The sequence below is a fragment of the Gasterosteus aculeatus genome, chromosome 18 (assembly GCF_964276395.1).
Source record: "Gasterosteus aculeatus chromosome 18, fGasAcu3.hap1.1, whole genome shotgun sequence".
Lineage (NCBI taxonomy): Eukaryota > Metazoa > Chordata > Actinopteri > Perciformes > Gasterosteidae > Gasterosteus > Gasterosteus aculeatus.
Genome location: NC_135706.1, coordinates 13,309,104 through 13,330,011, shown reverse-complemented (window position 1 = coordinate 13,330,011; position 20,908 = coordinate 13,309,104). Strand labels below are relative to the sequence as shown.

The window sequence follows — 20,908 nt, the reverse complement described above, 5'->3', positions numbered from 1 at the left end:
CTAATGTCATAAACCGTCAACAAACTAACAAAACATTAATACTTCACCAAAAGTCATCACATAACCTTCACGGATAATAATCAGAATCTCTAAAATGACGTCACTACCCAAACGTATTATACTCAGAGCTGTTTTCTAATATTTCAATCTTCAGCCAGACCAGCTCGGGTGGTGACGTTGTTAGTTGATAGTTGTTAATTTTAGATTGTCTAATTGTTTTAAAAGGATTTCAAGGTTTCGGCTTGCATCAAGCGCGCGACGCGATGGCATTACCCAGTGTGCATTGCGAGTTCCGTCCTGTTGCTACGGTAACGGAGTTTGTTTCAGCTGACTGAGGCTGCGGTTCATTTATAGTTGTTTTATAAAGCAGCTAACAGCTGGCATGACGTTTGTTTTTACTGTCGCTAACCGCGAGCAGCGGAAAGTTTGCAAATAAGAGCGACATTTTAGTTTATAAAGGTGTGACTTGTGACAGGTGAGTAAAGTTTAGCTAACTCCGTCCGATTTTTACCAAGCTAGGCTGGCTAACGTTAACCCAACAATTGAGAGGCTTGTTGTGGGATAATGTTAAATAAGTATTATAAGTTAAGTTACATTTTTACTGTGTATTATTTGGACAAATCAAACTATGGTTTAATAAATATGACATAGTTGCTCAGGGTTTTCTTCACAATCCACTGATCAATTGATTGATGGATAAATAATCTGAATGACCTACACAGTATTCCTACGCTGTGGTATTGGTGCTTCTGCTAAAGTCAAGGATCTGAATACGTCCAGAACTAATTCGCCGCTGTCGGCCCAGAAGGGCGATGAGGACCGTGATGTCAGCCAGCGGCCGGGAGGAAGCTGTGGTCGTCAGGAGGAGCGAATCGGCGGATGCTGAGGGGATCGACAGCCTCATCGGCCCCTCAGCTGTGGCGGTTTTCGGAAGAGTCAACGTAATCCATCTTCTGTAAGTCAAAACATCTAAACGCGAAAAACTAAAGAACACAAAAAACAACGAACCCGCCCCGGATGTTTTTTCCACCCTGTGAAATTGTGTGCGTTGTGCATAATCAGAGTGCCTAGAGTTCATTTTCTCTTTGTGTTTAATGTTGTAATGTCATCTGGACACGACCGTCTGCTTCTGTCCGGGACCCTCCAGAGAGAAAGCCAATCTGGCCGTGACTCTGGCCAACGAGAGGGAGGACATTCTGGCCCACGCTTCCTTCTTCGATCACCCCATCGGAGACTTGGTGGATCAGGCTCACTGGGAACCTTTCCTGCAGAAACACTTCAGCGCCGAAACATGCACAGTCTGTGTCATTCATTAATTCATTCATTCATTCAGACCATGCAGCATTGACATCATCATTGTTTTTATGATTAATACTGTTTATGTGTGATGTTAGTTTTTAACTTACGGTATCTTTGGCCTCAACAGAACCAGTCTGATATGCTCATAGGAAATTATCTGGAGTTTGAATGAGTTTCAATCTTCTTCCCTCTGCAGCCTTGGAACACACTCTTCCTCCACATCTTCTTGGCACAGCCAGATTTTGCCGCTGCATGTATAAAGGAAATAATGAGGTATGAAAGAGTATATTCCAATTTTTGAAAGAGGTGTTCTGAGGTACTTATGGTGTTTGTTTTCCAAATATAAATAGGTCATCTGAGGAATGAAATACAGCCATAAATGTCAATACATTTGACTTTTTTGCGGTGAAGCGCTCACTGACAGCTGGACTAAAGTAACTAACGTGACACTGTCACGTTTGCATATGTTTGAAATGGCAGCGGCTTTCAGGAACCACAGAATGCAGATTCATGCAGGTGCTTTGTTGCTGTGCTTCTTGGTACAGGGCCGTCTTTAACGCCGTCACAGAGCTTCAACACATCTGCCTGGTCAGCCCGAACCTCGGTAGTTTAGGTGAAGAGCTGCTTAACATTTATTCTCATGATGATCAATCATTCACACTTTAATTTTAAGTCTTGTGCCTGCCGCTGAACCAGAGCCGGCGCTAGAGGAGGTGTTTGAGCCGCTGCAGCGCCGGAAGGACCCCGGGCGTCTGTGCTTAGCCTTCATCTGCTGCAGAGAAGCGCACAGTCCACAGCTTCTCATCCGCACGGGCAGGTGATGTCCGCTGACATGCATGTCCACCACCAGACCCTTTTCCCCGTGCACTACCTGTATGTGGACATTTGCCCGTGGCATACCGTGAGCATAGAGTGTTTACAAGAAGTGGACGTAGTCGTGACGTCCCTCCTTGGTTTGTGGACTCGAGCTCTTTAGACTGAGGAGGTTTGAAATAGTACGTCTCTGGTAGAGACCTGTCAATCAGCGTCTAGCCCCGCCCTAAAGCATCCCCCGCTTTATGGTTTGTGAATGTATGTGTATGTTTGATGTGACAGGGAGTTTGGATTCAGTCCATTTACTGATCGGTGGTGGCCTCTTCTTTGTACTCATCACAGGGTTGAAGATTACGATGACATCATGTGCCTTAATGCAGAGAGGGAAAACCAACGGCCGTCCCTCCTGGCGGAGATCCTGGAGGCCCAGGACGAGAAGAATTCTACACTGGTTTGTGAGGTTGGTTCTGACTTTGACTTAGTCTTTCTGACGGAACTCTCCGATGTCGTGTGAGTCACGGTTTGATCCGCCACGTAAAAGCCGCTCGCTGATGAAGCTTTTTGGCTGAATGTCAGAACCCCCTCCCCCTCCCTCTCTGGGGACCGGGGAGGGGACAGATCTTCTCTCCCCTCCCCGCCAGTCGGCGACATGTGTTCGTGGCAGCATATGGCAGATACGAGCTGATACCCGGCCAAGACATGCTCTCACTGAACATATTGTGTCCAGACATCTGAAGCATTTTGGTGCTTTTTGTGTGAATCTGTTCAGCTCTCCGGAGGGGGGCTGTGTCAATATGTCTTATCCAAAGCAATGGTCACATCCATGCCCCCCCCCCCCCCTCCCCATATAAAAGCTTTGATTACATGTCATGATATTTATAAGCACATGGAGTTAAGCTAAAGAAGATCATTTAACCTGATTAAACATTGTTCCGTCAATTTCACTGTGAACGTGAACATTTCATAGTTTACTGTCAATATTGTGACTTGTGAAAGTGTTTCTTGACTCCTCAGAGGTGTGAGGCCTTCTGTTGTTTATCAGTCCGCAGTCCGAGTGAAGGTGTGTGTGTGTGTGTGTGTGCGCGCTCTCCACAGAGCGGCGGACTCGTCGTCGGCCTCATGAGGATCTCCGCTCAGGTCGATATGACTCGTCTGAACGCAGACTTTGAGTGTGATGACTTCGGTGGTTTCTACAGACGTGAGGAAGTCGGCGCTCGGCGCGACGCCCGGCCGGTGCGTCTCCGTGGAGTCACTCAGCGTTTCTTCATGACATGATACAACGTCAGTGACTTGTGGTAAAGACGAGATCTTCTCCTCCGTCCCTTCAGGAGGAAACACAGTCGGCTGAACGCTCCGCAAAGACTCTCAACGCCGTCTGCATTCAGGACTTCATTATTGACAAGAATTATGTCACCAGGTGAAGTCAGAGTGATGTATTGATTTATTCGGTCTTTTCTCAAGGAAAGGATGAAGGTGTGTGTTTTTAGATTTCTCAACAAGTCTGAGAGGAACTACCAGGTTGTTGTTTTTGGTCTTAGAATTTAATAACAATAATTTAATTTGCTAGCGAAAATACTTCCGTCACTGCAGTAATGTAAATATATATCTATGTATACTGTATACATATGAAGGCAAACAATTTAAACTAAAATCCACTTGGAACCAAGTCTTCTTAACGTGGGAGATGGCGTGAATCCTGAGGACGGTACGCAGTGAAAGTACTTTCACATTAAAAAAGGTGAAGGTATAAAAATGCTTTTACAGAATGCCATTCATTTGATTTGCAGAAATACTACACACACATAGATGCATATCTACATGTGGTGAAGAAGGGGGGCTGCTGGTGGCATCGGTCCAGGCGTCCATCAGTCATGTGCTGCATTAGAGTGGGGGGCGGAGGGGGGGGGGGTACTGGTTGGCTCCCGCTGAGCTCCTCTCACCTCCCAGCTGTTACTAAATATGGAGGCGAGTTGCTTCCTGCCGAGAGTGAGCACATTATTAATGAGAGTCGCGCTTAAAGTGACAGCGTGTCAGAGCCGAAGGCTGAGGGGTGTGAGGGGCGTGAGGGGGGGGGTCAACCGGTGGGCCTGGCCTTGATTCTGAAGTCTGGCGTCACTTAACACTCTCTTCTTCTTCCAGATCAGCGGACTTCATTTCATATATATTCAACCTTTACCCAGTGAGTATCGTCTTTGTGTTTAATGAGCTCCACAAACAGACAACAGTAAATCATTGTAAGTGTAAACAAGGTCTAAAGGTTTTCATGTTCATGAAGTTTAAGATCCTTCATGCGTGTCTGCTTGCGTTGTCCCGCTGTCCGATCCTCAGGACCTGGACTTCTGCATCGTCTCCGTACCGATGGCGTGCCCCAAACTCCCGCTGCTGCTGCAGAGCTTCCTCAGACGGACATCTCGCGCCTCCAGCTGGCCCCCCCAGGAACTCTACGTCCTCCCCCGCGCCGGGCACAGGTGGGTTCACCGCACAAGACGAAGTCTACAACTCCGAGTGTAGTTCCTGTAGTGGGATTAAAGTCAAACACAGATGGAGATTTTATGGTCGTGGTGGTGATCACGCATTAGATTTGGACCAGATACCCAACGCAGTAGAAACATCTGAGGCTGACGATGCACTCGGTTGGGGGTCCCGGTTGGGGCCCCCGCTGTGGTTGCTCTTTCAGCGGCGTGGAGGTGAGACCGGCCGTGGCTGCAGACCGACCGGCTCTGTGTGATCTGGTGAAGGATCTGAGGCTCAGCGAGGCCCTGCTGCAGGACCTGGACCGCTTCTACGAGAGCCGCAGAGACCCGGTGAGGTTCATCTTCAGCCCCCCAACTGTTCAGCTCAACCATCAAACACCATTTATTAATGAATACCAAACATAGAAACATTATTACATATCATTTCCTAAAACTATTTTTGTTCCCTCTACTTTTACACATTCAGTTTGATCCACTTGAAAATGTCCAGCTACTAAAGAGCTAAGCTAAGCTAAGCTAAGTATTCTAAAGAATCAGACCCACTCAGGCCTTTAACTATTGGTTGGCATTAATAAAACAACCAAATCTGTATCTATTTATTCGCTTTTTTATAATGTTTGTATAATGTTTTTTTACTTCACACAACAAATATGCAAATCAAATGTTCTTATCAATATTAAACCAGCTGTCCGGTTAAACCCGTTTGGAAACCCAAAACATGTAAAAGGCGACGACATCAGGGTTGAAATTCTAACCTTTAACTTTTTCAAATGACCTCATTTTTTTTTCGGACCTCGAGCGTGATCGTCTCAGAATAAGCCAACAGCCATTCTCCTCTCCGAGTGACACTCCAGCTGTCACCGCCGCTGCCCCACCCCCCCATAATGACATCATGAGTATTCATGACAAAGTGCATGCTGGGCTTTGTCGTCACACAGGGCGGCGCGGCGCTGCAGGCCTTCGTGGCCCAGCATGGCGGTCAGCTGGTGGGGACACTGATCCTCAGAGACGAACAGGTAGGTGCACCATGCAGGTCGTTGTCCCCAGAGGAACCTCTGTAGACTTTCAGACCTTGAATAGAATAGAAAATACAAAATAAAGGTACTTTTTATTCAACAAGGGTTGAAAAACAGAAAAGTCTGCTGTCGATTCCTCGTACTTTTCTATAACTGCTTCAATCACAGCTAAATATTTGGTGTGATACAATCGAGATATTCTGATATAATTATAATCCGTTTCTGATCGTTACGTCTGTATTGAACTAAAGCAAAGTATCAAATACAAATGTTGGTCCTCTTGTCATTGTCAGGATGCCGAGTACATCTGCGCCCACTACAACATCGAAAACTTCATCTACTTCAGCCATCACCGTCGCGAGGAGCTCGCTCAGATACGCCACTTGGTCCTCAAGAGCTCCTTCCAGCACTTGGGAAGACACTTGTTCAAGGAGGTGCTCCGGCTGGCTGGCAGGTCCTGCCTGTTCCACAGAATGTACCCCTCCATCCAGGGCCAGGAGGTGGGTTTCTCACACCGGGCCCTCGGCCCCTCCAGCCTCTGGAGCTTGAAACACTTTGTGATCTGTTGGTGTGACGTTCATTTATTGATGTAACATGGAACATGTGGAACAAGGAGGGTCGCTGCTTGCAGACTGCGGCCCCTCGGCATGCTGCCGTCCCCCCGGGTCGGGGGGCAGCAGGTGCCGACGGCGCCGCCAGCTCCACCTCTCCACACACATTACAAGACAGAAGCCCCCACTTCCTTCTGCTAATTAGCTTCCCACCAACCAGCCCAGGTCTGCACATGATGGCGTGCGGACTGACGCGCGGCCGAGACACTTGGAGGACTGGAGGTTGTTTTCTGCTCAGCTCATGTTGGTGGTGTGAAGCTTGCGTCATGTAGCCTGTTCACCTGAGCTCATTATCACTTGGCCCCTTCCAGTCCCCCCCCCTCCACACTGACGCCGTCGAGGGAGCCTAACCGCGCCCCCTTTTCTCCCCAGCGCACTCAGAATTCCTGCATCCACCACCTGGATGTGGTGCTGGACTACGCGGTCCCCGTCCGCCCGCGACGCCAGATCCTCTACCCGCTGGAGGAGCTCGGCATCAACGCCCCCTCCAGGCGGATCACCGAGCACCAGGTGGGCACGGCAGCAGCTGGGCCCCAGGGGGCCGCCGGGCAGGGAGCGTGGAGGGGCCTGAGGCCGCAGGGTGCCAGTGTGGCCACTAGAGGGGGTTTTAACGCAGTGATCCACTCTTAGAAACTGCAGCTTCCTTCAAAACTGCCTCTTCTCCACATTAACAGAGACAATAGACATCCAGACATCCAAACCAACAGATATTATCTTTGCTACTTTTGATTTGACTACTATTTATTTACAGTTTCTACACATTTTTTGTTCTTCACATATATTTGATATCTGTGAAGACTTTTCTCAGCTAAAATTTGACTTTGAGTTGAGTTGGTCGGAACAAAGCGATTAGCTTTAAGTGGGAAAAGAAGAAACCTTCCGCTAAAAACAGCAGAGAAAACACTTAATTCTTAAAAATATAATCTTCTGAGTTCTACAGATGAGATGAATAAGATGAAACTCACGGCGGTAACACAGCTGTCATGATCTCCGTTCAGATAAGGACTCCGGGCCGCGGGGACGATTGATGGGATCTAAAGCACCTGTTCCCTCTCCGTCCACACGGGATCACGTTACGCAGCGCTGCACCTGCTCCCCACATGCAGATCTGTTCATCTGGTTATCGCCTGCGCTATTCAGACGAATGCATGTAGGCAAATGGCAAATACAGAGTTTTGTTTACATATAAATGAATATGAATTCTCAATAAATGTCCAAATGCAGCGTGTGCATGACCCACGGCTGCAGGAGGGTTATTTTGTTTCAATGGACGTAGGTAGCAGATGATGATCATCATATCATCATATCTTCAGTCCAGCTGCTCCTAAACTGAGCTGCTGCACGTTTACCTTGTCCCTTCATCTCGTCAAAAGAAGAGCAGCTTAGTAGGTTCTGTGAGTGGATGTTTCCTACAGACCTGGAAGACAGTTGAACCAAATTCCAAATCATGGAAAAAACAAATGCAGATTTCCACGTCGTCCTTAAGCCACTAGTTGCTCTCTCACAGCTCGTCAGCGTTGCCTTCAGGGTCCCTAATGGCCAAAAGGAAGACGCAGTATTTAGGTTTAGTGAGCAGACGTCACATGACTTGAACTATTTAACTATTTACTACTATCAACTATTTAAAATGTTACTCATCAATCTGAGCCGTTCACATGTACATTTGTTAATACAGGCCCTTTTTTTCTCCTGCTAATCAAACTTGGCGACATCTCGCTGTGCGACAGATGTCTAAATGATTGGAATATGACACAAAGGTTAATTTCACCCCCCCTCCCTTTTCCTCGATGCTGTTTTCATCCAACAAGGTGCTTTGTGGGGCCAATCTGCCCAATCACAGACGATGAAGGAGCCATTAGCGTGAGGACCACTCAGTGGTGGAGGAATGCAGCAATTAGAAGGCGGAGCCGGATCCTGTGGGAGTCTTTTGAGGAGCGTCGGGTCACAAGTTCCATCCCTGAGTTTCCTTCTGAAGCTGCATGTTCTAAACATCTAAATAAAGAGCAGAAATGGGATTGAAACACAAACAAGAGAGTCATTTTAGACACAAAACACAACTGGAGATGAAAACCTTTTTGGGTCCTGATCTACTGCCCTTCATTTGAGACATGTGAAGCTGTCGGGTCATCAATGTGTGTGTGTGTGTGTTTCATCGTACATCTGACGGGCTCCTCTTTGCAATGCTCTCAGGCTCCGTTTGCTCTCAGCCTCATCAGCAGGAAGTTGACCTTGGAGCCCAAGGTCACCGTCAACGCCAGGATCGTGGTGGTCGGGGCCTCGAACACGGGCCTGTCGTTCCTCGAGGTACTTTGTCTCTGGTGAGTCTGCTTTATATCTGCATATAGCTACAGGTACACACACAGGATTATTGTTACTGTACACATAAAAACTGTGACCTTTAGTAGCAGCACTGACAAATAAATGGACAATTCTTGCTCCCCAACCACAGCGGATGAACCTTCCAGCGGCCTGAGGGCTCCTCAGAATCCAATCTGTGCAAATGTCACTTGACGTCTTTTGCCTTTTTGTCCTCCTCGCTCTGTGAGATCAACTTGCTTCAGCAGATAATAAGAAGAGCGGGGGCGCAGATTCAGATTCAGACCCGGTTGATAGCTGCCAGGCAACCGGGGGGGGCCCTCAACTCCGTGGCGCTCTCACACAGCTGTGGTAGAGGCCTGGCATGGAGCAGAGGCCAACACCCTCCTCCCCCCCACCCCCCCTTTAATTAGCCGCTTTCGGCTGCAGAGATCCGTGTTTTCTGTCGCTAATGAGACAACTAATGAGGCGGTTAGTGTCCGCTGGACTGACGGGGTGAGGGGGGGGGCGCATTGAGAGGGTGAATGATGGGTCGGTGTCGGGGCCTGCTGGGGCCCTTCTTCTTATCAGCACTGCCCAAACGTTCCCCCCCCAGACACAGCTTTCCATGTGAATGCAGCCCAGCGGCTTCATGCAGGCTGGACGGGGTCAGACAGATAAAGAGCTCTGCAGTGGACGGAGCCCCCGCCCGTAGGGGACGGAGCCCCCACCCTGCAGCCCAGCCGTGGTCGGGCTGCAGATGGGCGGCCGTCCGTCTGTCAGCGGCTGATAACAGAGCAAATCCAGAGCTTCTACCCCCCCCCTCCTCGTCCAGATCACCAATAACGGCCTTAATGCCTCAGTGCTGCAGAGTGACGAGGACAGTTGGACACACTGTCCTCGTCACTCCGTCTGTAAACTCTGCTGCTTGAGTTTATGTTTCTGTAAACGGACTCAATCTTCTATTTTTAATCCATTTGCTTCTCTGGCGTTGTTGTGAGCGAGTAGTTTAAAGAAGCCGGTTTAGGCTTTATAATAATAAACATAATAATAATAAACGCTGTAAATAACTAACGTTTATTGTTTCGATTATTGCAAAATGACAATGAACATGTGGATAAAGTTTTTGACTTTGACTTGTCTTTCTAGTCAGTGTGCTGTGACGTCACAGTCACGCTGAAGATAACACACAGCAGCGGCTGTGTCTATTTGTCTTTGTTGTGACTTTGTTTAGTTTAGTCATCGTCACTGCTGCGCTCAAGTTGTGGTTGCTTAGTAACGGCAAAGCGTCTCTGCCGACGTGTGGACGCATCCCAACGCGTCCACCGATGTGATGTGTCCTCTGGACCTCTGCACAGGGTGCTGTCCTCCAGCCCCTCTTTTCCGCCACATCTCTCTGCGCATGCATCACCTCTCTGTGACTTCATGCCGTTACGCACCAACCAAGATGCTCCAGCTCTCTTCTTCTCCCGTAGTCCTCACCTGAGGTTCTACAGCCTCACCCTCGTCTCAACGCACGGTTTCCCCGGCGACCACGAACACGACGACGTGGGATTTCTGTCCACAAGGTGAGCGACAGTAATAATACACTCACTGAGGTTGAGTAGCTGAGAGCATTCAGCAAACATGAAAGCCTCGTTTCAAACGAACACATGAACGAGTTGAGATGTTCAGTGTGGAGGAATGAGGCTCTTCACATACTCAGAGTTTTACTCCAGTAGACGGAGCAAAGAAATGTTCTGGTTCATATGGGTTTAAGTGACTGACATATTTAGAATATCTTCACCTCTTTATCTTGATGCCAGACAGGATAGGAAGCTGGCGTCTACAAAGACACCAGGCTCCATTCAGAAAAGCAGTGATTTACCCTGTCATGACAGGGTACTGCTCCCGCTTCTGTTAGTCGGTTTGTGTTCTTGTGAGTTCTTGTGGTGATTAAAAGGGTTTGTGTTACTTCAAGAAGTCACACAATAACACAAGCTAATAAAGTGTTTGGAGCAGAAAAGTCTGGTGGCTTTGATTTCAGCTCCTCTCCCGGGTGAATCTAAGAAGTGCCTCATAAGCCGCCACTTCAATGCCTCTCTTCCTGCAGTCATGCATACAGCAGAAGAGACTTGGCCCAGCTCCCCCTGCAGTCCTGCGTTGCCACGGTGACCGGGAAGATGGTGGGCATCAACAGGAAGTCCAAACTCGTCCTGGTGTCCGGCGGCGTGAAGCTGCCCTACGACCACCTCGTCCTGTGCACGGGCCTCCAGTACCAGGCGAGAACATCTCTTTACCTCTGGTCATGTGATCCGCTCAGTCCCGCCCCCTCTCGGCACCAGCTGGGCTCAGACTCACCGGCCGGCGGCCGGCCTGTATTTTGTATTCTGTATGATTTCCTTTTCTCACAAACCAAAGTAGCTGCTCCTCGGTGCTGCAGGTCCCCGGCCCCCCCGGTGTGGACCTGCAGCCAAACGGCTCCAGATACACCGGGCCCGTCCCCGCCAACCTGCTCACCCTCAACGACCTGAAGGACTGCGCGGCTGCTCGCCGCTGGCTGCTGTCCAACTTCGTGGAGCTGGAGGGTGAGTGGAACGCACGCATGCACACACACACACGCACACACACACACACACACAGGACCTAAAATGAATCTGTGGTAGCGTGTCATTACTCAGCCAGTCAGCGCTGAAGTGCCTCGGTGTAATTAGCGGCTAATTAGCTGCAGAGAAATCTTTCATCTTTGCGATCAGGTCGGCGTCCTCCATCCATTCTCCATTATTGTATCACTTCAGTCATTAAGCAAAATGAATCCGCTCTCTGAAGGAATTGTGTAGTGATGTAGAGTGAGGGCTTTTATTCGTGCTAATTAGCTGATCCCCGTCATAGAGGAAAACCATTAATACATGCACATTTCCAAGGCAGACTCCCAGCAGATAGATGCCGTGATTATTTCCATATTTTTACAATAGCGGAGAGCGAATATAAATAAAAGCGTTCAGACTAAAGCAGACTGTCTCAGCTCGAGCTTAAAGCATTCAAAGCTCACTAAAACATAATGTCCAGCGTTGTTTTTGTCCGTCTCTGGATCTGCTCTCAGCTCACACCTTGTGCTTTAAAGTGATGCAAAGAGAACAGATGGAAATACAAATTAGAATGGATCTAGGTCAACATCTCAGACAACAGGTACCGGAGCCTTTAATGTGGTTAGAAATATGACCCGTTTATTCCTCCAGGCCCCGATAAAAGATGAAGGTTTTTTTATTTCCACAAAAAAGGCAGCGGATTCTGAAAAGAAGTCTCGGCATTTCGCCTGGTTTTCCTCTTTCTGTTGTTTCCTCGGCTGCTTCTAGCGTGTGGAATCGGTTCTTTGACGAGAGGCTTTGTGGTCTCGATGGTTCAGCACCACGGACAGAGCACACGTCACTGAAGTAATGAAGTACAGTACACGTGAAAGTAGCTGCGATCATCAGATGTGTTGATGCTTACTAAAATATTTTATCCACATATTCATTGTAGTTCCACAATAATAATAATAATATTATATAATAATAATCATCTAGACAATAAACAACATCAGTTTATTATTTCTTATTGCAAACAGCTTTGATCATTATGAACCTATTTCCCGCGCCTCTAGATAACGCCGTCGTCTACGGGGACGGCATCGACGTCTTCACCGCCACGGAGACCTTGCTCCGCCTCGGCGTCCGGGGGAGTCGCATCCACCTGGTCCTCCCGCCTCCCGGGGGCGGCGACCCCCGCCTGGGCGACCCCGTGGTGAAGGGCGCCGTGGCCACGGCCCTGAAGGAGGCCGAGGTCCAGGTCCACCGCCACTGCCTGCTGACCCGGATGGACGTCGGCGGAGATGATGGTCCGCTCACGTCTGTGTCCTTCGCCTCGGAGGAGGAGCCCCTCCGTCTGCAGTGCGGCGTGAGTCCCACGCCGTAGGTTATTAGTTTTATCAAATGTGGGAAACAACTGAACTGTTGAAAAACTCACTTTACACTTTTAATCATTTACAACTGTTTGGTCCGGCTGCAGTCGTCCAATCATACAACATCAGCATCCAGTGGACAAACCAATCTGGATATTTTAATAATGGATCAATACAGTGTGATTAAGTCAATCCTATTGGACTGATTCCTTCACTTCTTCCTTGCAGGTGTTCATCAACCTTTCCAACAAAGGAGTCGACTACGACGCTTTCCGCAGCATCAACAACTCCTTCCTGCCCTTCGACGGCAGGCTCGTCATCGACGCCACCTTCCGTACCTGCGACTCACACGTCTACGGCGCCGGGCCGCTCACCAAGTTTTCCCGCCGCTACTACGCGGACGAGTGGTCGCACGGCAACTTCAACTCCAAGGAGGTGGGCCAGGACCTGGCGGCCATGTTGCTGCCCCTCTTCGACCCGACGCTGCAGCCTGAGGCGCCGCCTGAGAGGGACCGCCTGGTGCCGCTGTACACACAGGCCAAGATCCGAGGTCAGAGGTCACACAGGTCCAACAGGTTGATGATCATTCTGATACATTTCGTAGGTTCATCATGACCACAAAATTCCTTCAGGCCCCCCCCCCACTTTGTTTACCTCCACGCTCGTCCTTCCTCTTTCTGTCTTCAACCCGCCCGCCCACCTCTCTGATGTCATTGTGGGGATGGGGGGGGGGGGGGGGGGGGGGGCATTGTGCCGCCCACGTACCCACGAACCCCCAAGGCCACTCGGCTCCGGCCTTCGCTCCGAATACAAAACATACGTGAACCTTTTCAGAGAGATCTCCGTGTTCGGGGGAGGGGGGGGGGGGGGGGGTAAATGCGAGTTCATCGGCTGGAATGAACCCTATTCAAAGGTTTTCTTCTGATAAGAGCATCCTCCTCATCGACACGTGATGCTCTTTTCAAGTACTTGACGGATCCCAACATGTGACTAACCTGCAGCGATGCTCAGTGTTCTGTCACTCCTCCACCTTATTGACCACGTCACATGACAGCGTTATCAATGTGACCACATGGTGTCCTTCATCCCTCAGGTGGGAGGCTTCCCGGAGGATTGAACTACCTGCATGTGACCAAACCGTCCGCTACCTACGCCACGAGTCCTCCTGTGACACATGTGAGGCAGCGAGGACGTCCACACACAGCTGCTGCTTATTCCCACAACATCTGCAGGGACGTGTCAATGCAGCCCCCGCCCTCTCTAACTGTCGCCCCCGCTCAAGTTGCAGGACAGGGGCATCGTGACGGGACGAGCGGAGACGGGGAACTACTTCTCCTTGCGCCTGGACCGCTACGACATGGTGGACGAGCTCACCTGCTTGTCCCTGAAGCCCCTCCCCTTCTCCAATTACCTTTGTCTGTTCGGGAAACACCAGCAGCTGCTGGGCCAGCTGTCCAGCCGCTACCGCCAGGGCCTGATCCACGACCTGTACAGGTGGGGGAGAGCTCACTGACGCCCCCTCCCCCCCAGGGGGACGGTGTCCACGTCCACTCCTCTGTACTCCTGCAGCCTCAAGTGTCCACTTTGAAACCTCAGCATGCAGATACACACTTATTCTAGGTGATGGTAATCTGTACTCAGATTTTGTTGTATTATTCCATCTACAGTCAGACAGTTTCACTAAAAATAAAGACTCCCTCATCGTTACAGAAGAGGGAAACGTTGCTCCTAATGGATCATAAATAGGCCACAAGAAGGAAACTGTTTTTTAATGCTGATGAAGCAGCGAGGTCGTCTTATCAGAATGACAGAGGAAGGAATGTGTTCAAGTCTTCACCTTCAAACTTCAAAAGGAAAACAAAGTATAAGTAAATATAATATTTATATTCATATTTATATTTCCAGCTGTTTTAGTCCCATGTTGTATGATTCATTTTGTTACGCTGTTAGTCCGTCGTGGAGGTCTGATAAGACGGGGGGGGGGGCCTCAGCTTTTCATCGTAGTGAAACTTCCCATCATGCATCAGCTGACTAATGACCGCCACGCGCTCAAAGTCACACAAACGCCATCTTCAGAGATTTAGGCCTTCAGAGTGTTTTGTCCGCACGCCAAGTGTCTGCTGGTGTGACTTTGCTGTGTGTGTGTGTGTGTGTGTGTGTGTGTTAGTCAAACAGTGGGTGACCTGCTTCTGAGGGTCCAACACCGACCCACAGATATGGACGTCTATTGTCCCCTGCCTCCTAATCTGTTTATGCAGCTCCCCAATCTGTCTTTGTGGTGGGAGACAAAGCAGCCCCCCCCCCTCCCTCACCCCCTCCCTCGCTCGCTGCATAGGGCGATTTGTCGTCACGCCGCTGCCTCACTCATCTGACTCGTAAAGTCATTGTGGAGCCTGACGGAGCACCGGGAGCCGTTAAAATCATTGATTGACCGGGTGGCTGCTGGGGGTCACTCAGCCGTGTGTGTGTGTGTGTGTGTGTGTGTGTGTGTGTGTGTGTGTGTGTGTGTGTGTGTGTGTGTGTGCGTGCGTGCGTGCGTGCGTGCGTGCGTGCGTGCGTGCGTGCGTGCGTGCGTGCGTGCGCGCGTGCGTGCGTGTGTGTGATCTCCTCTCTGAGGTCCTTAAAGCTCTCTGGTGTCTCTGTGCTGTCGAGCCGTTCTGCAGATACAAAGTACTTCTAGTAAAAGTACCAATAGCACAATGTAAAAATACTTCTTTATATTCTGAAGTTCTGCTTCAGTACTTGAAATAGAAGACAACTGCCTTGTTATTCTAGTTGTGGAAATACTTTGAAGTACTCACTAGATATGTTATACTTACGGATAGTTAAGTCGAGTGGATCACAACATAGGGGTTGGGCCCCTCCAGAGGGTCGCCCATGAAAGTCAGGGGTTGTAAGATGGTGAATGAAGAGTTTTCATTTGTTTCAATTCTTTGGTCTTTTCTCTTATGTTGATGTGTGTGTGTCTGTGTCTGTGTGTGTGTTTCTCCCACAGTTTCTTCAGACAGAGCTGGTGTTTGGCCATTTATCACGACAGGTTCTCTGACTTTGAGCAGGAGCTTCAGCAGATGACCTCCAACGCAGTCAGTGCCTTGTTATTATCATTGCTATGATTCCATGTGGAGTTTTTCCTGTAAACACGTAACATGCAATGCAGCGACAAACGGGCCAAACACAACAAGAAGCAGGTGAGCAGGTGGAATCAGGTGAGTGAGCCATGGACCAATCAGAGCGTTGTGATCTCCCTGCAGGAGGACGGGCGGCCCAGAGACGCCGCCGCTCTGCGGAGCAGCGCCGCCCGATACCTGAGCTACAACCGCAACCTGCTGCCCATGTTCGCCCGCCCGGGCCAGCTGTGATCACATTGACGAGGCTCTTTCACCCTGTTCAACGTATTCAGAAAGCTTCTTCTTTCCTTCTCCCTTTCTCGCCAGAACAAGCTGAGATGGAATAAATATCCCTCATAAAACTTGATATATTTAAAGCGGTTATTTAAGCGTTATTTGCGACCTATACTTTGATGAGGAAGAAGAATGTGTGGAACGATGATCATTTTTCTCATTACGAGTTTGATGTTTTTAAAACACAACCTTCCTCCATTAAAGCCGGATGGCTTTCTGTTTTCCTCTGAGCAGCTATTAACAGTCCAGACATGATGCATTCTGGGTAAGTGAACTCCTCACAGTAAACGCTTTAAAGCAAACGAAACCATCGTGTTTCTTCATGTTTTGATTCATCTCGTCCATGATGGGCCAACTGTAACTGTGAGACTCTGCGGCAGTGGACCAATCGCACGCTGGAGATAAAAGCACTGAGGAGGGGGAGGAGGGGGAGAGAAGAGAGGAGGGAGGGGGGGGGGTCCCTCTTCAGCTGTATGCTAATGAGGCCGAGCTGAAGCCCATCGGGAAAATAACCGCACACACAACAACACATGTCTGAAGCTCCAAACAACCCGCCGGCTGCTGGTGTCACATACTTAAGGATTCAGATATGTTTAAAATGTTACATCATGGAAATATCCAGATGACCGTGAATGCATCATGTCATCATAAAATAAAGTGCAATCAAAGACATTCAAACATACTGAACTGTAGTAACTTGGCTTCACTTAATAATATTTTAATTATTCAATAGTGTTGATGTATTTTATTTTTAATATACATAAATAGGTGTTTTTATTGATATTATAGTGGTTGTATAATATTGTCATTAATACTTTTTAGTTTTTAGTCACATTATGTTACGATTTGTTTTAAAAACAGTCATCGTACATTTGGAATTATTATACATTACTATCAAAAGCTTAATGTAAAAAAATGTATTATCTATTTTTGACTTTATAAATAGTGGCAAAAACGTCGAGATTATTTTAAAACCTGTTTTCAGTCAAAATGAAATATCTATTTGATTGATAAAAAAAACGGCTGAAATGATGCCACCACCTTTAATGACTCTTAATGGAAGAATTGTATAATTGCATCTGTAGAAGAAAGTTTATAATTCACTTGAGATTCAAATCGATATAAAAACACACCCGTGAAAAAAGGAAAATAAGTTTTAACGAGCTAACAAATCAATCAAAACAGATCCTGAACTCAACTGACACAAATCTCCTCTGCGTTTTGTCCCATCATGCCCCGCGGCCCGGCCGACCGGGTCACTTCTGACCGGCATTCGGATGCTGTGTTTTAGGAGTCGCTGGTAATCTCAGTTTGCCCCATTTGGTGACACAGAAAAGCGCGCACTGATTACGCACAGCACGCGCCGGCGGTATCTGGGGGCCAGATTGCTTTTTGGGGGCCCCCACCCAACTTCTTCTCCTTTTTGTTTTTTTCAACTGTGCAATTTCCTTTTCAATCACGGCGGGTCTCCAGCTTGCACAAGCGCCGCCATTGTGATGCAAAGCAGGAGAACCCTCCTCGGTATTAATTATGTATGCGCCAAGTGACGGATTCATATGTCACACGCGCACACTCTCACACGCACGCTGCTGCCGGGTTGGCTCGGTAATGTGACCGAATTCAGAGCCACCGTTTGGTGCGTAAAAGGCGCGTTTTAGTCTCTTTGGATCGTTGTGCCTCCAGAAAAGTCTTTGAATGCCTTGAATTGTTCAATATGAACCGGAGGTCGGAATGTCTCCAGCTTCTAATTCCACGTGTTACACCTTTTTCCTTGTTATTACAATCTGTCGGTCCCCCCCCCCCCCAACTAAAGGACACACATAAAGCCGAGGCACGTGTAGATTTCTATACAAAGTCATCAGACCGTAAAAGCAGGAGGCTCCTGGCGTGTGCCCGGGGTCGAGACGACGAGGGGGAGGAGGAGGAGGAGAGAGTGCAGGGAGGGGTTTGGTGGGGTGGGGGTAGAATACAATAAAACCCCTCAGGTACATCTGCTTTGCAATCTGCAACCCCCCCCCGCACACACACACACACACACACACACACACACACACACACACACACACACACACACACACACACACACACCCCTCTCCTCCTCCTCCATCAGCCTCTCCATCCTCCCACTCCCCAAATCCACCGGGGACCTTGGATCCTCTGATTGGTTGGGGATGAGTCAACGAGTTGGATGGGTGGGGGTCGGGGGGGGGGGACGGGAACAATGTCATCATGTCGCCTTAAAAAGAGTGCAGCTATGTTGTGGTTGAAAGCACCTCGGGAGGAGAACAGAGGATCAATAGCGGCAGGAAGCAACAACAAAAAGGCGCATCAGATGTTTGCGTGGAAGTGAAAGTGCCTTCAGGGTTTAACGCGAACATGCCGAGGGGATTTTTGGTGAAAAGGAACAAGAGGACCAACCCGGTCTCTTACCGGGTCCGCCCCGACCAGGAGGACGCGGAGCAAACGGCACCCTGTGCGCCGCCGCGGCCGCTTTCCTGCGCGGCTCTTACCGCCTCCTTGCCGGTGCGCGCACGGACGCCAACGCCCACCTGCGGGGCGGCGGCTCCGGAGCAGGTCGGCAGACCGGTGCAGTTCGGGAACCCGGAGCTGGTGTGCCAGGCGCTGTACAGCCCCACCCGCCCCGTCAGCCGGGACAACGAGCGCTTCAACCTCGGGTCGCCGGTTTCCGCGGAGTCCTTTCCCACACCGGCAGCGCTGCCCGCCCTGGACCACCTCTACGCCCCGGTGGACCTGAAAATCGGCTCCAGCAACAGCAGCCGCACCGGGACCAGTGCCACGTCCACCGCGACGCTCCCCACCGCAGCCACCAAGCGGCCCGCCGGCGACGCCGAGCGCAAAAGCAAACCGCCGTCCAAGAAAACCAAAGCCATCCGGAGGCTGCACTTTGAGGATGATGTCACCACGTCTCCGGTTCTCGGGCTCAAGATCAAAGAGGCGCCGGTGGACCAGAAGCCCCCGAGGCCGCAGCTGCCCGGAGGGGACAACGTCCCGCTGGGCGAGTTCGTGTGCCAGCTGTGCCGCGAGGCGTACGCGGACCCGTTCGCTCTGGCGCAGCACAAGTGCTCCAGGATAGTCCGGGTCGAGTACCGGTGTCCCGAGTGCGACAAGGTGTTCAGCTGCCCGGCTAACCTCGCCTCGCACCGGCGGTGGCACAAGCCGAAGCCGCAGAGCGCAGCGCCGGGGGGGCCACATCCCGAGAGCGACCGGGCTTCCGCGTCCGGTAAGACCGCACCGGAGGAAGCCAAGGACTCCAGTGACAGGGACACCCCCAGCCCGGGCCCGTCCGAGTCCGGCTCGGAGGAAGGGCTGTACGATTGTAACCACTGCGGGAAGAAGTTCAAACGGCCGGCGTACCTGCGGAAGCACCTGGCGTCCCAGCACGGCTCCCCGAAACCGGCGGAGGACGAGGACGCGCCGGAGCGCAGCGCGGCGCCGCTGAACCTGAGCGGCGCCGCGTGCCACCTGTGTCCGGTGTGCGGGGAGAGCTTCTCCAACCGGGGCGGCCTGGAGCGGCACATCCGGCTGCTGCACTCCTCGCAGGTGTATCCGTGCAAGTACTGCCCCGCCGTGTTCTACAGCTCCCCGGGACTCACCAGGCACATCAACAAGTGCCACCCGTCCGAGAACCGGCAGGTGATCCTGCTGCAGGTGCCGCTGCGCCCCGCCTGCTGATCCGGGACCTCAGGGGGGACAAAGTCACAGATCAGCCTCGTTTATGACCGTTACACTGCAGAAACAACACCCATGTTTTTATTTGATCTGACTAATCAAATCAAGCAGCTCGAGCTCTGCGGGACTCTGTGGATCGGAGGATTTATTTTCTCTTGCTTCAGTTATTTGGAGAAAGAAAATCAGCACATTTGAAATGAATCCTTTTAAAATCTAAACTCTAAATTTCTTAAACACTTTTTGAACAATTCATCTCTTTTGGTTTAAAAGTCTAAATCATGGAGGTAAAAGAAGAAGTTAAAGTGTGTTTGTATTTTCTTGCAGTGTAACAGTGTCATCTCGCAGAGTTCAGAGGTCAGCCGCTCACCTGCAGCTGGCAGGGATTCAGTGCCTTGCTCGAGGACACTTCAGCAGGTCCTGGGTGTGTTTGAACCCTGGCCTATAAACCCACACCCACACACACACACAAACATACACACACACACACACACACACTCACACCTCCCTTCAAGCACCTGTGACGTCACTCTCCAGACACTTAGACCGTTAATTTATTTTTCTAGCATCTCTGCACAAGTGCTTCTAGCTTCTAGACCTAAGAGGGAGGTATGGGGGGGGGTCTGGTGTCTTCACTCTGATTAGCTTTATCGTCGAGGGTCCGTGGATCAGTAGATGTTTGCCTGAAAGACAGAAAGAGAAACTAGCGTAGCCGCTCGAGGCCTTTGGATCGGAGCCTCGTGCTGTAAATCTGCCTTAAACTCCTCTGATTGTTGATCGCTTGTTAATCTCCACACCATCGTTATGTTCCTGTGCCCCCCCCCCCCCCTTATTTATTTATGTATTTATTAAATTATTTGTGTAAGTTATTGCTCTGTGTGCTCCGTGGTGTGTTTTTAATTTAACTTAAAGGAAGAGGTGACGTTAAAGCAATCAATGACTTCTATCTCCTGAATGAATAATAACTGGATGCAATCATTGATTTGATATATTTCACGTTTTGTTTGGGGTTGTTTGTAGCCGTTAGCTGTTCTACTGCTTTGGACGTGTCCGCAGTATTTTGCTAAATGCCCAAAAATAATAAAAAACCAAACTGAGAAACAGTTCCTGTTCTGTCTTGTGTGGCTTTTGTTTTTGCAGATTTTACAACATAAAAACATATTTGCAGCTGGATTTATTTACCTAAATAATGAATAAATACAACATGTCTAAAGATTATTTGTGTCTAACTCTGAGGTGGTGGAGGGCTTGACAACATATTTGTTTACCATTAGGCCTATTAACCCTTCTATACAGTTTAATGAACAATTGTGTACTTTTACTTTTATAACCACATGGTTTTAGTTACTGAAAAATACTTATGTCAAACATGTCATTACAAAGAAATAATAAT

General features: G+C 49.5%; 2 protein-coding genes across 7 annotated transcripts; both read left to right on the top strand.

Moving 5' to 3' along the window:
• Positions 1-102: 102 nt before the first annotated feature.
• On the top strand, positions 103-15,901 carry cfap61 (cilia and flagella associated protein 61). 6 transcript variants are annotated; one of them, XM_078093428.1, is made up of 25 exons: positions 103-475; positions 806-955; positions 1,148-1,298; positions 1,496-1,572; positions 1,845-1,912; positions 1,996-2,116; positions 2,455-2,572; positions 3,208-3,345; positions 3,441-3,529; positions 4,252-4,291; positions 4,441-4,580; positions 4,790-4,916; positions 5,525-5,602; positions 5,896-6,102; positions 6,586-6,723; positions 8,404-8,531; positions 9,984-10,076; positions 10,601-10,769; positions 10,931-11,075; positions 12,131-12,423; positions 12,656-12,977; positions 13,521-13,603; positions 13,716-13,921; positions 15,423-15,510; positions 15,679-15,901. In XM_078093428.1, the coding sequence occupies exons 2-25, from the start codon at positions 813-815 to the stop codon at positions 15,784-15,786; spliced, it is 3,270 nt and encodes a 1,089-aa protein (XP_077949554.1). In that variant the 5' UTR covers positions 103-475; positions 806-812; the 3' UTR covers positions 15,787-15,901. The 6 variants fall into 6 exon arrangements, with proteins under 6 accessions (XP_077949554.1, XP_077949551.1, XP_040016923.2 ...); XM_078093425.1 differs by having other exon boundaries at positions 146-475; positions 13,710-13,921; XM_040160989.2 differs by having other exon boundaries at positions 275-475; positions 781-955.
• A 2,073-nt stretch (positions 15,902-17,974) lies between these two features.
• insm1a (insulinoma-associated 1a) lies at positions 17,975-20,621 on the top strand. The gene has a single exon (XM_040161025.2). It carries the CDS (start codon positions 18,205-18,207, stop codon positions 19,519-19,521), a length of 1,317 nt encoding a protein of 438 aa, XP_040016959.2. The 5' UTR covers positions 17,975-18,204; the 3' UTR covers positions 19,522-20,621.
• The last annotated feature ends 287 nt before the right edge of the window (positions 20,622-20,908 follow it).

Excerpts from the sequence above, each read along its gene's own strand:
- cfap61 (XM_078093425.1), top strand. The coding sequence starts at position 813 with ATGAGGACCGTGATGTCAGCCAGCGGCCGGGAGGAAGCTGTGGTCGTC. Across the intron at positions 10,770-10,930 it reads GCACGGGCCTCCAGTACCAG|GTCCCCGGCCCCCCCGGTGT; the intron begins GCGAGAACATCT and ends TCGGTGCTGCAG. Across the intron at positions 12,978-13,520 it reads CACACAGGCCAAGATCCGAG|GTGGGAGGCTTCCCGGAGGA; the intron begins GTCAGAGGTCAC and ends TTCATCCCTCAG.
- insm1a (XM_040161025.2), top strand. The coding sequence starts at position 18,205 with ATGCCGAGGGGATTTTTGGTGAAAAGGAACAAGAGGACCAACCCGGTC.